This window comes from Lissotriton helveticus, chromosome 7 (assembly GCF_964261635.1).
Source record: "Lissotriton helveticus chromosome 7, aLisHel1.1, whole genome shotgun sequence".
Classification (NCBI taxonomy): Eukaryota; Metazoa; Chordata; class Amphibia; order Caudata; family Salamandridae; genus Lissotriton; species Lissotriton helveticus.
In genome coordinates this window covers 374,612,834-374,626,784 of record NC_136068.1, presented here as the reverse complement: position 1 = coordinate 374,626,784, position 13,951 = coordinate 374,612,834, and the positions used below count along the sequence as shown (strand labels likewise).

Here is a 13,951-nt window from a genome sequence, read left to right as displayed (position 1 = left end):
AGGAAAAAAATACATTTATATCTGGGCAGGGCCTAACCACACATCTCATCGTGAGATTTGATTGGCTGTCAGCACTTCATTCAATAAGTGTTGGCAGCCATCTTGGGACCAATATACATGATAGCACCTCATTAAAAAGCGTTGCAGTTAATAGAAGGTTTTAAGACTTTAGTTACATTATAAATCATTTGTTGATGGTACCATACTCATTTTAGGAATTGTGGTGTGTTCTAAGGTGATTTTGTCATATGAAAAAGCCTTCTGCTGGGATACCATGAATCATGTTTGAGGGAAAACTATTTTCTCATGCTTTTCCCACAGAGGTTTGGAAGGTGATCTATAAGCTAAACTGAGAGCATATTTTCTGTAAATTCACATTATCTTTCTCAGTCATGTGAGAATGAAGTATGACATTCTCAGTAAAACATGTACATCCAACAAGGGCAGAGACTGTCAGTTGATTCCTTTGTGTTCTACTGCAGCTTCCCAGAGTGTTCTAAAGAACAACTAGAGCGCTAACAGTTCTAGGTGGGCGTAGTTCGCGAAGTAGCACAACGCGTAGCTATGCAAAGTGCACTTCGCGAGCTACCCGTAGCACTACGCGAACTGCATAGTAACATGTTTGCACTGTGCAAGATGCCGTTTTCAATGATTGCACAGTGCGGACAAGCATCCGGCACTGTGCAATCATTGAAAACGGCATCTTGCACAGTGCGAGCTGTACTTTCCTGCCGCTCAAGTAGATTTTTACTCGAGCTGCAGCTTTCTCAACGCGGACTGGTAGTTACTCATCGCGAGCGGTCACGAGCATGCGCGACCACTTGCAATGAGAAACCTTACCTCCCTGCATTGAGAATCTCGCAGGGTGGTTTATTTTCCACACTCGCGATCGGCAACTTGATGTTGCTGATCGCGAACGAGGAAAAAGTCTCGCGAAGATGTCATTTTGCTTGCTCGAGGTCGGTCACCAACCTGACGTTGAGGACCGCGAGCAAGCAAAAAATGACCGCTGCACTACGCTACGCTAGAAATGTTCGCACTGTGCTACAAGCAGTTCGCGTAGTTGCGCAAACTTTGCAAACTACGCGAGCGTAGCTTAGTGCTTTGCCCAGGGTTACTTGTGACAAACGTATGGCACACCTGAAGCCATCTTGATTGGAATAAAGTGGAAACTCTTAAAACATTTAATTTAAAAAGGAACACAATGAGGGGGTTCATTTTGCCATAGAAATTATGATTAGTGCTGCAGAAAGAATAATTAGGGCACATTTTGAGTGACTTCTCAAATCCTCTTCTATTTCATTAAAAAATTCTGACATGCAGACTGAAACATGCACTTTGAATACCAGTAGCAGACTTCCCTGGTGAGCAGTAGCTTTACTACAGTGATCTAATGAGCAGCTAGAATGCTAACAATCAGAATTTATGGCAAATGTGTGACACATCTGAATGCCTACTTGACGCAAACAAGCAATGAAAATGCAAAAGGTCTCGCCCTCATTTAAGTTAAAGCAATTCAGTATGTAATTAGGTGGCTTTTAGCTTTGCTTGTATTAATGTTTTTTAAACTTTCATGTACATAACATGCATATGTGTGCATATATGTATCTGTATATGAATGCATGCATTTATATTTGTATTTATATAGATATGCATATTATATATATGTTTATATATGTATGTATATATAAATACACATACATATATATAAATGCATATGCATATATATATATGGGCATATGTGTGCGTGTAGAGAGAGGTAGAGAGGTAGAGGTATAGAGGTAGAGAGGTTGATGTAGGAGAGTAGGGTCTGCTTTCCTATGGTCACCCCATTTTTTGCTTTTTGCTTCACTGGTTTTCGACTTAGATGTGGCTGTGGGCCTGCTGATCAGACCCACAGCCCTGCTGTTCTCTCTCTAAATTCACACCATGTACTTTAGGTACATCACCAATTGGGTCACTCTTGTGAGTCCCTGTACAGTGTACCATAGGTACCCAGGGCATAGGTGCACCCAAGGCCTACCAGGGGCTGCAGCATATCTTTTGCCACCCCTGGCTGGCCACCCAAACTGACACAACTGGCTGATCACTCAGCTGGGGCAAGGTTGTGTAATCACCCCTTAGATATAGTATTCCTATATCTAACCTTATATATAGACACATATGCACCTATAAGTCACTCCTATGGCAGGCCTTAACAATCCTGAAGGCAGAGTGCTTGGTTTTATGTGAGATGGTGCTCCAGCGTGAGCTGAGCCGGTCTGCAGCTTTCGGAACCATGTCCTTATAGCTGTTCTATGATATAGCCATACCATATACTCTTAAGTGCATTATGAACCTCGGGGTTAAATGCTAACTTTGGCTTGGCTTTATCAAAACATGTCGTGTAAGGTGTCATACGCTTTGGAATACTACCCCCTCGCCAGTTCTGGCGACGGGGGTAGCATTCCACCCTTTTAGAGGGAGAAGACATGTTGTTCCTACTAATCCCGGTTAAAGTTAACCAGAGCCTCAGCATCACAAAATGGATGCTGCTGCCACAGACACAAGTCTGACCTCCTGCTGCTGGGAGTCCTTCCAGTGAGGGAGGCTTGGACAATAGGTTTCCTGTCTTGGGAGGTGCTAGCACCACCCCAGACAGACCATAGTGTATTGGGGCAGGGAGGGCTGAATGAAATGAGACACTGCCTGGGGCACACAAGGTGTCCCATGCATAGTCCAGTTCAAACCGGTGCTGAGGCACTCCAGCCCCAGCTCTGGCACGAAACTGGACAAAGGGAAAGGGGTGTAACCATCCCCTTCCTGGGTCCCACCCATAGGAGGGACCTAGCAGGTAATCCAGCCCCTAAATTTGGTATATAGGTAGGAACTGAGTCCAAAGACTTTAGATTTATCCTGACAAACTCTGAAACGAAACTCTGGACCTTCGACGATCTATTTTGCAAGAAGACGACTGAAGAATCTCCCTTGTGGTCAAGGAGTGACCACCCTGTGCAAGCAGGCACCATCAAGCGATCAACGGTTTGCTTTGTTGACGATCCTGCCGGAGCCCGAGCACAGAGCCTGACAAGACCCGGACTTCCAGACTTCCAACAGCCCGATCCGCAGAGCTGAGACCCGTGGAGGCGACGAGAGACGTGGGACCGGCCATCTTGGAAAGCCAGCGAATTGCTTTCCGTGCAACTTCTGAGGCACCCTCGAAGTTGTGCATTGGGGATTGAGAAGCCCCAGCCCCGAGCACCAACTGCACCGAAGATCAGCCCACCACACTCCACGAGTTCTGCGTGGGGCCCTTCTGCATTTTTCTGCTCTACGCATCTGTCCGGTCACTTGCCCGTTGGCTAGTGGCCTCTGTGACGACGAAACCTTCGATTTACAATGCTGGTCTGGTTGCTCCAGACTGGGCCCTGCTTCCCTGAAAAGCAGAAGCCCATCAGACCTTGCTGGTCTGATCAAGAAGCCATCTTCGATTCCTGCGTGGGTTGCCTTTGCCAAGGCTTGTTGACTACAATCCAGAAGCAGACACCGCCAACAGCGAGAGTCTTCGTGGGACAGTCCGTATCCAGCTCCTGATCGTCGTCTACACCTCCTGGACCACGTGGCTGCAGAGACAAGCTTCACAACATCACCTGATTGCTTTGCGACATCGCCTGGTTCCTTCCTGGTCCCTGGCTAGTGACCCAGACTCTGTCCCCTCTGCTTTCAGGTACTCTTCACCCTCGATCCGCCCTTGGATCCAACCAGACACTTCTCTCCTGGTCGCCTGCAGCATCTTTCTCCGAGGCTCCATAGGAATCAGCGACAAAACTCGACACACTTTGACACCTATGCACCCGCTTCCTGTGGGTGAGGTAACGCGAGTATTTCGGTACTCCTGTGGGTATTGACTATCCTAGTGTCCTAGTTTCAAGTAGCTTTTCCCTAGTCCATCCGGACGTGTCCTAAAAGAACTAGTTTCCATTTCTTTCGTTCCCATTCTAACTCTACCGTAACTTGCGTGCGTGTAAAGACACTGCACGCGCATCCCGTGGGCCTCCTGCTCCCTATCCTTTGGTAGTACAGTGTAGCCCCAGCGATTCTCCTGGCCCTAGGCCTTTCCTTTGTCCGTGACGTGGTTCTTATACCACTATTTTAGTATATGGTTCGAAGTGTCCACAGGGCATTACTGTATTTTGTACAACTTATTGTATTTTAATTGAGTATCTCGTTATGTGCTTGTGCCTCTGACCTCCTACAGAGTTCAGAGGATTTATTTAGTAATAAATGTATATATATTTTGATATACAACCTGCGTGGTGTCCTTTCACTTGGTATTAAAGGGGTTACATATGGTAAAACAGCTGGCTTCACATGCCCTCTTGAGTTTAGCCTAAGACTGCTTTGTCCATGCTACCACTAGGATAGCTGGTCTTTAAGGTTGACTTTACAACCATCACCATAAGGGTTGTTTGGACTGGTGCAAGGTGCTCACTAGAATAGTGAACATCATATACCAGGCCAACTTCTCACAGTCGAGGTAGAGAGTAGTAGGTAGAGAGTGAGTAATAGAGAGTAGGGAGAGAGTAGTAGAGAGTAGCAGAGAGTGAGTAGTAGAGAGTAGTAGAGTGAGTAGTAGAGAGTGAGAAGTAGAGAGTAGTTAAAAGAACAATAGTACATGGTCTACACTCTATAAGCCCAGTCTGTTTATCCCTACGAAAGAATTGCACCAAAAGTTCTTTTGTTGGTTACATATTTATGTATTTATTTTTTAAGCTTGCATAGCGCGCAACTACCCCCAACAGTGGTGTCCGGGCGCTTGGACAGGAAAAAGGAGGTAAGAGAGCTCACTGGAAATTAGGCACAGGAGAAAAGACAAGTCTTAAGATCTCTGCGGAAAATCGATTCTGAATTAGACAGTCGCAATGGCAGAGGCAGGTTATTCCAAGTTTTTGCGGCGATCACTGCGAATGCTCTACTGCCCATTCTGGTGCGATGAAAGCGGGGGATGCAAGGAGGTGAAGGTGGTTGGATCTAAGATTGCGGCTAGACTGGACAAGTTTGAGCTGGGTTCTCAGGTAGGTTGGGCCCGTATTCCGTAGTGATAGGAATCCAATTGCTGGTCATCAAGGACTACCCTAAACTTTGGATTAAGTTCAACTGTAGTTTTGGTGCTCTGATTAGAAAAATGATATACAACAAATGATCAAGGAGTGCAAGGTATGTGAACGTTCAAAATCAGATAATTTAAAACCTGCTGGGTTGTTGCAACCACTTCCCACACCTATCGCACCCTCTGAACATATCTCCATGGATTTTATCACTGTTCTCCCTGAAGATCAGAAATGTACGGTGATTCCAGCAATTGTGGATACTTTGATGAAATACGCTCATTTTGTGGCTTTGAAAAGACTTCTAACATCCAGTCACTTGGCCCCATTGCTCTTGTAACACTTGGTTCGCTTCCATGGCCTCCCAAAGGTCATCCTTTCGAATAGAAGGTCGCAATTCTCTGCTCAATTCTGGCAAACGTGGTGTAAGGCCCTTCATATTTCTTCAGCTTTTTCCACCAATCACTATTTCAAAATGGATGGGCAGGCAAAGCGTCTGAACCAGACTCTTAAGCAGTATTTATACTAAGTGATAGATGGAACATACTCTTGGGTAAATCAACTCTGGCTCGCTGAATTTGTCGATAACAACTCATACCACTACTTGACAAGTTTCTTTCCCTTCTTTGGAAATTATGGCTTCCACCCTCTAATACTACCCGTGTTATTGCCAAGCATTGTAGCTATGAACCCTAATGTGCAGGACACCAACTCACATCCATCAAGTACAATCTCACATACGCTAACACTTGGAGAAGGCCAAATAAAAGTACAAAATACCTTACGATAAACACCCCAGTAAGGGACCAATATATCATCCAGGGGACAAAGTGTGATTGCCCACCAAACACATAGTGTTCCAGAAGAAATCACACTTCCATCCAAAATATATTGGGCCTTATCAAGTAGCAAAGCAGATTAACCCAATAAATTGGTATTACCCCGCACCGGCTCCGCTTACTGGTATCTTTTTTCCAGGAAAGATTATAGCCCAGAAAATTATTCATCGAAGCCTGCTACTAGCATTCAAGTTCCGCAGCTTTTACAGCGCTCCCACCTCTATTATCATCATAAGCTGGACCCTAGAATGCATTGGGGAAGGAGTGGGGAGTACTGTTAATATGATGGCGTGCGGTGTAGGGCCCACCCCAACCACCACCTCTTGTGCTCAGGTGAAACCCATACCATTGGTTAAGACTTTACAGGGCTGCCATTAGCGTAATGCACAGGGTTTTTCTTGTAGTAAAATTCACGTAAACCAGGGCTGGCGCACCAGTGGTTAGGCTGCACAAAATCCCAGTGTTACGAGGTACATGCTGATTCAACCTAGTTGTACTTGTGGTGTAATACAGTTTTGCATACTTAATTACCCTTTGCTTTCTTTGTAGCTTTGAGTTTGGCCTTGTTTCCCTATGGGAACATCAAATCCCAGAAACACTAGGCAGTGGCCATCTTGGGCGGGGCGCAAGCCTACAAGGAGAAGGCCCAGCCTGAGCACATGTGCTCTAGTCTGGAACCTCCTCAGAATCTGGTCCAGATCTACGTCGGCTGTCTCCGTGACAACGCAACGTCTCTGCAGATGTTAGCAGATTCCTCTGCACTGTTTACGCCTGAAGAAAAATATCAATGCCATTCACATTTACGGGTGCTCTCGTTCATCACAGTTGATTAGGCTGCATGTCATTGGTGCTGCAACACGCATTATACACAACGGTGAGTATGATTGTGTCCTTTAAGCTCAAGGGTGCTTTCGCTCGTCGCAGTTGAATTAAACTGCGTATCAAGCCTCTGAGTTAGTAGTATTGTGACATTCCTCTTACATGAAGGTGAAAAAGATTGTGATGAGCATAACATGCAAAGAAAAGGTAATTGTATGCTTATTAATACAATCTCTGTAGTATCATATTCGCTAGTGCAGTAAACCAGGAGAGCGAGTTCTTTAGTGTTCCTTGTAGAGTTGCTTAATCTTGAGGTTAACAACTGTTAGGTATATCCCGAGGTAAACATATGTGACAGCAAGCAAGAGATGCTGACACAGAGTTAGTTGTATGACTGAGCTGAAAGATCAGACGATTCTATCCTGTTATTGCAATCACTGTTTAAAAATCAACCATCAAAAAGTTCAGCATATATGTTGAAGGTTGTTTGTCTGTTCATTTAACTTTTCCTCTGTTTGGCCGGCCAAACTGACATGCACACTTTTAGTGCCTACCACTCTTCCTCCCCCTGCTGTGCGACACTGTGGCCTGACCCCCCCCTTGACTCTGTGCAATGTAGTAAAAATTACGACACACAACTTATCCACTCTGAAGACATCACCAATACAGACTTACACAACTGCCTGACAGACGTCACCAACTGGATGAAGGACAACTGCCTGAAGCACAACAGAAACAAGACCGAGGTACTGATTTTCAGAAACAAAAGCTCCCCATGGGACACACCTTGGTGGCCCTTAGACTTGTACCTACTCCCACCCCCACTGACCACGCTAGGAACCTAGACATCATTCTGCACAACAAGCTAACCATGACAATTCAGGCCAACTCCCTCTCCTCCTATTGCTTCTTCATCCTCTTCATGCTTCATAAGATATTCAAATGGGTACCCCAAAGTTTAAGACGCACCTTCATCCAAGGCTTCATCTCCAGCCAACTGGACTACTGCAAAACTCTTTACGCAGGGATCGCAGTTCACCTCCATCGACGAGTACAGACATACATAAAGCTGCAGCCAGACTCGTCCTGGATCGCCCTAGATGAACCCACATCACTCCCTACCTCAGGGAAATCCACTAGTTCCCTGTAAAGAAAAGATGCCAGTTCAAGCTCGTGACCCATGCATACAAGGCCCTACACAACTTTGGAATACAACAAAAAGACGGTCCCTGGAAATACCTTATAGGTGATAGAAAGATCAGGGAAATACAATCAAAAGACCAAACGACAAGGCTTCCTACCGATACATATTTTTGGTGGGCGGAATCTCTCACCATCTCATAGATGCTCGCTAAGAGTCCTAAAGGAGCCAAGACGAAACAACTGTATATATAGCCATAATGCCTAAACATTTATTGGACAAACAAACAATAAAAAGTCTTGCTTTTTGTGGTTTTTATTTGTAATATTTATGTAAAAAAAAATTCTATATGATTTATTTATAAATATATACATTCTTATATGCAGCAAAATAACAAAGCTGGATCAAACACCAAAAATAAAATATATACACCTCTGGTCATAAAAAAACTCGCATACTTTCAATCATTGCCCACTAAAATAAGAAACAATAAATATAAGGAACATCAGAAAAACAATAAGACAATCAGCTCTTTTCTCTGAGTGTTGCGAGTTAACACTTTCTCCGATAATGGCGATAGGCCTATTTATACATTCCAAACAATAACTAGGTATATTGGTCCTCTCGTCTTGTCTTCTGATACCCTCAAGGGTGACAAGAAGCGCTCTACAAACCTACTGATTGATTATGTGACTGGGGCACTTTAAATAAAAGCGTAAACATGTGACTAAAAGTACAGGTGACTGAAATGAGGAATGAAAACAACCACAAATACCACATAATAATCCCTGAGATAAAACATGTGAATTTGTTATACAACTGAGAGTCCCTCACTTTCGAATGGCCACTCGCATTAAACAAAATCGGTCATTGGGTTAGAAGAAATGAAAGTCGAGATTAGTTTTTCTATCATGCTTGCTTCTCTGAAAAGCTATCCGCAGACAGTGCGTGTGGAGCTGAAAACTTCCTCTGATCTATGTTCGCTTTTCTGACGTAGTGGAGGACAGACCAAACTTCCTCTGTAAAATACCCGAAAGTAGTAAGAAAGAGGGTGCTGAGGAATCTCCCTGCTTTGAGCGGCCTATGAGGTGGTTTTTCAACACTTCCGTCCCTCTGAGCTGGGAAATTCCTATCGGGGAGGCGGTGCAGTATAAAGACCCAGCAGGGCTGGGAGGAGGGACTCACTCTCTATCCCAGTTAGCCTTCAGCAAGGGGAGGAGGCACTGTATAAAGTAGCCACATACCGCGACGAGCCGATTCAGCTTGTTGAAGAAGAGGAAACTAGTAGAGTGGAAACCAAGCGACCACACGCCAAAGCGCCGCGAATTCACGCGTGTTATCTCTCACGGAGACAAGTTTCCAAACACCGACACCTATTGAACGTCGCTGATTCTGCAGTAGACCCCCGCTGTCCGGAGACAGTTGGCGCCTGGGGATATATTTATTTTTGTGCCTTCGTTGGATTGTGCCTATGAGTGGGATGTGGCGACTTCTGGCACTCTGCGCCGTCCTGGCGGCTGCGGGCGCCGAATCGGTAGGTGGAAATGAAATTGGGATGGGTTTATATATACCGTGATTATGTCTCATGGAAAATGTGCTTGGCGGGCTCTGTGGTCTGTCTCCAGATATATTAAACTTTCCGTAGTGTTTTTAACCTAGTAGTTGTGTTGTTGTGTATCGGAGCTTTAGCCCGGATGGCATTAACGTATAATCTTACTTTTGGTTTCTTTGTTTAGTTTTAAAACGTGTTGCAGGTCTGTTTTTCAGTTCACTGTGATTGCGCTTTTCTGTACTCTGCTGCTGTTTTAAACTAGCCCCCTGTGAGTTGTGATTGAGCTTTTCTGCACTCTGCTGTTGTTTTTAAACTAGCTCCCTGTGGGTGTTTGATTTTAACAGGTTCGGGGTTACTTGTGAGATATCAGCCCATGCGGTTGTAGTTTATGTTTAGGGCTGTGGGAACGGAGAATCGCCGCCTTCCTGATGGTCGAGTGTTGTGTGACTAGGCTTCAAAACCAGTAGTGTTACGTGCAGTTCCTCGGCGAACTAAGTGACCCTTCTCAATTGCAGGGTTTGTTTCCTTAAGGTCGTCGATGTGTTTTTACGCTTGTTAGATTTGTCTATTTATTGCTCTTTACAGCTGAACTTAATAAGTGGGTGCGTTCTCAATGAATGGTGGTTGGTTTAGTAGTTTGTGGAATCCTCAAAAGCTAGAATTAGCCTGCCTGCTGTAGTTGTTGACTTTAGTTCTCATGGTTGTGTTCCTCTGTTTCAAGTCCCGTGGTAGTTTACTGGTAAATGTTCGGGTCTATTTGTGTTTCTGGGGTGTGCCCGTGTGTAGTTTCAGGTCCCTCTCTGCGATCTTCTGTTTGCACAGGCCTTGAACTGGCAGCCCTGTGATTTCTTGAGTCCTTCCCCACCCCTCTTCAGGAATATAACCCAGTCACGGCAACTGTATGCACATAGTAACCCACACCTACCTTGTACTCGTCAACACCGTGGTTTTTTTATTGTTATAATGTGGCGACACATAGCACTTTAAAGAAATGTTGATTCAAGGGAGTCGAGTCGTAGCATAGGTGTGGTATCCGGGAACCAAGACACTTCGAATTTTTGCCTTACCTTAACTTTTTCTACTTGCTATGAACGTGGGTTTGAAGTTTAGGATGGAGATAAACCATGGCGGAAACATAATCTCTGCAAGAGAGACTGTGAACCGGTAATACCGACACTACTTGCATAGGCGTAAGAAAGAGAAGATTGTTCAAAATAGCCGTAAAACAACCTCATTCTTTAATAAAAACTCTACCTGCCAGCGGTCTGTTTATGAACCGTGGCGTGGGATTAGGGAGGGGGACGACTAAATCCTGCCTCCTCCTTCTCCCCATTTCCCGATCCGCGTGATTCACCCGTGCGTCAGCGCAGCTTGGACAGGATGTCGCCCCGTATTGCGTCAGTGCCATGCTATGTTCTTTCCATACAAGGAGACGCGACCAGCTGCTGCCTGTTGTTGGTGGCCGCCATGTTAAATAGAGGCGTACTAGATAGTACTCTATAAGTATTCCCGAACAATCAGTAGTTAAACACAGTGATTTTATCGAAGGTGTAACACATTTCTTTGTAGAAGCAAAAACATTTTTGTGAGGAACCACTTTACTACCGTTAGAATTATTTATACACATGCTAGATATGTATAAGATTCTAGTCAAACACAACTAATGTGCTTGCCGTTTTACGGTGACAAACAATACTCTTTATTTTTTGTTACGTCTTTGGTGTTAGTCAGTTAGTCATGTTTCCGTTAGTTAACACGGCATGACTTCGCTTTAAAATGTCCGTCCCATTAGCAAGTTCTGCTTCGAGGGTACGCCATCCGTTAGCACATGACGCGCCAAACATGGGCATGCTTCCGAGACAGGATTTCGTAAACGGAAAAGGCTTGATGACGTGACAGCGGACACTGTTTGACTTCACAGCTCATTTCTGTTTTGCCATCCATAGGCGATTTTTTTTCTATTATTTCATTTCCTTCCACTATAAACGTCATCTTTCCACAGAAGTTCTAAAACAATAATCCTAATGTTTTTTTTGTTTTGTTTTTACAAAGTACTTGTCGAGTAAGTATTGACGCCACCACAGGTTATTTTGCCACAGCGAACCTGCAGCGGCAGGGACCAACTGTCCAGCATTAACTTCGTATACCGATCATAGTTAGTGCCACTATCTTTCGCGTCGCCAACTTATTTATTGACAGTCCTTCCATTCTACAATGCCACTAATTGAATTTGGTGCTCTGGCGAAATTGCCAACTCGATTGGGATGTACATCAGTGTAATTCTTCGTTTTACTGCTTACTGAGATTAATCTATTTTGCCTTTTCCCTCTGCTAGTTGTAAGGTGGTGAATGTTGTTACTGTTCAAACCCAAGATTGTATTCAATTAGGCCAACCCAGAATTTGTTACAAAGGTATCAGTAAAAAAAAACAGCGGTTTGTGCTCGCACATTCCGCAGTGAGTTTTTATTTTGATACATTTTGGTGTTAGAGCACGTGTGCCTAATAGCAATTTCCTTTTGCTTGCATTTGTGTAGTGCCCTTTCGGTGTTTGATGTACACCTGAAGCACCCAGTTTTCATGTGGTTCTGAAGTTAAAATTACAAACCTGAGTACTATTAATTTTGTAGAGCAAGTATCTCAACTTCTCCCAGAACATTCTACCTCTGCTCACCCATCCTTCTCCGTCAATACTCTGGTAAACCCCCTTGATACATTTCAAACACCCGTTTGTTATCAAATCCCACCCACACCTCTCTTGTATTAGCTACATGGTGGTATTCTGGTTATTCTAATCTCTTCCCCCAACCCCACCCTACTTGCTCTGTCCCCCGTCCCCCCCTACTTGCTCTGTTTTTCCTTGTGCCAATTCTCTGCTTAATCTCACTCCCCGTCGCCCTTTTACATTACCCCTTTACCCTCTACACGCCTTGAACAACTGATGTAACTTGTAATTGACATACCTTCTGTAACAATGTGTAACTTGTAACCTATGTAACTACTCATGTAAAGCGCACTGATATCTCCGGTTCTAGCCAGCACTATATAAAACTCCAGTAAATAAATAAACATAGAAAATATAATTCTGCCTTCAGGCGTTCATTTTGAAGGATACATTTTTCCACCTTTTGTGTAGTGTTTGTAATCTGCCCAAATTAACCCCACTTTTAAAGCTGGCCATTCTGATGAACACATATGCAGTCATGGAGGAGAGCTAGTGGGGACATTCGCCTACATGAGGGAGAGGCCTGATATCCTTCTCCACTCCCATACTATTGGTGCCATCTTGAGGGCATGGAGCCTGACTGGTTGGAAAATGTTTGCATGGGATTTTTAGGGAGTGGGGTTGAACACTGGTCTCACCATGCCTTCCTTGATTGCTAAACCAGACAGAAGAGACCCTGCACAACATGTTTGTGGATCTAAGGATATTCATCATGCCCGGTAACTTGGATTGGGGTTCTGGAACTCAGTTGGAAGCTAAGGACGTTGCACTCATGTCCTTGTGAGCAAATTTATCAACGTTGAAAATGGAGCTTGCTTCAACTCCGTTGTCCTGCAATTGGTTGTTGGGCATTTGAGCCTCAAGCAAGGAATTATCAAAGGCACTGACACTAATGGGGGATAATAACTATCAGCGGAATTACATTTGAAAGGGAATCCGACTTTGAGTACTTTGGCAAAACTAACTGCACAAATGTCCTGGGCCATGCAAATCAGCAAGAACAGTCTAAAATTCCAGAAGAACGTCTCTGGGATATATAGTACCTAGACTAATAGATCGGATACCACATCCCTCTACATATATAATATAAAACACGGGGAGGTGCACTTTGCAGAACAGAGGTGTGTGAATCCTTGCAGGCAAACAACTCACATTGATAGACCATACATTCATCAGATCTATGGCTGATTTGCCTCAGATTGCCCTGCTTGTACCAATATTTCTGGATCTGGAAGTGAAATCTGTCCCTTAAATGTGGAACACCTGACTCCTGCTTTTTTTGGTGGAGGCTAGGGCGTAACCCTGGAATTAACAGAATATTGCTTCACTATTGAAGAGATCATGTCACTAGATAGACCACCTAAAACCCTGTGGATTAATGACGTGCACTTCGTGATAAGGACTCTGTATTGAACAACCGTGTAAAAACAAGAACGTCTCTCCGTTGATATCTGAAGAGACGATAAAAGAAACATATTGGAAATGTATATACAAAAGGGACATTGTTAATTCCAGGTGCAGGTTCCTAGCTCTAGCCTTTCTGGATTACAAATGGTTTGCTCATTTGAGCACTTCTTTGATGTCAACAGGCTTACTGCCACTACAGTTATATATTTAATTCTATTATGGCGTTTTTACCACAAACCGTTTCTGTTCTAAATGTCAAAATACCCAGCCTTCGTTTAGTACTTGTCTGGCCTGCACATTGACAGATGAAATTGTTGCACACCTATTTTTCTTTTGCTCTGCCTACGCATAATTCCAATGTGCCGTACCTTTTTGAGATAAAC

At 44.2% G+C, this 13,951-nt stretch overlaps 1 protein-coding gene across 1 annotated transcript in view; it reads left to right on the top strand.

Moving 5' to 3' along the window:
• Window positions 1–9,064: 9,064 nt before the first annotated feature.
• Window positions 9,065–13,951, top strand: part of SDC4 (syndecan 4) — a 39,996-nt gene continuing 35,109 nt past the window's right edge. Inside the window, exon 1 of the mRNA XM_078652194.1 lies at window positions 9,065–9,420. Coding sequence (XP_078508320.1) covers window positions 9,358–9,420 — 63 coding nt within the window. The 5' untranslated portion in view covers window positions 9,065–9,357. The remainder of the gene's footprint in view (window positions 9,421–13,951) is intronic.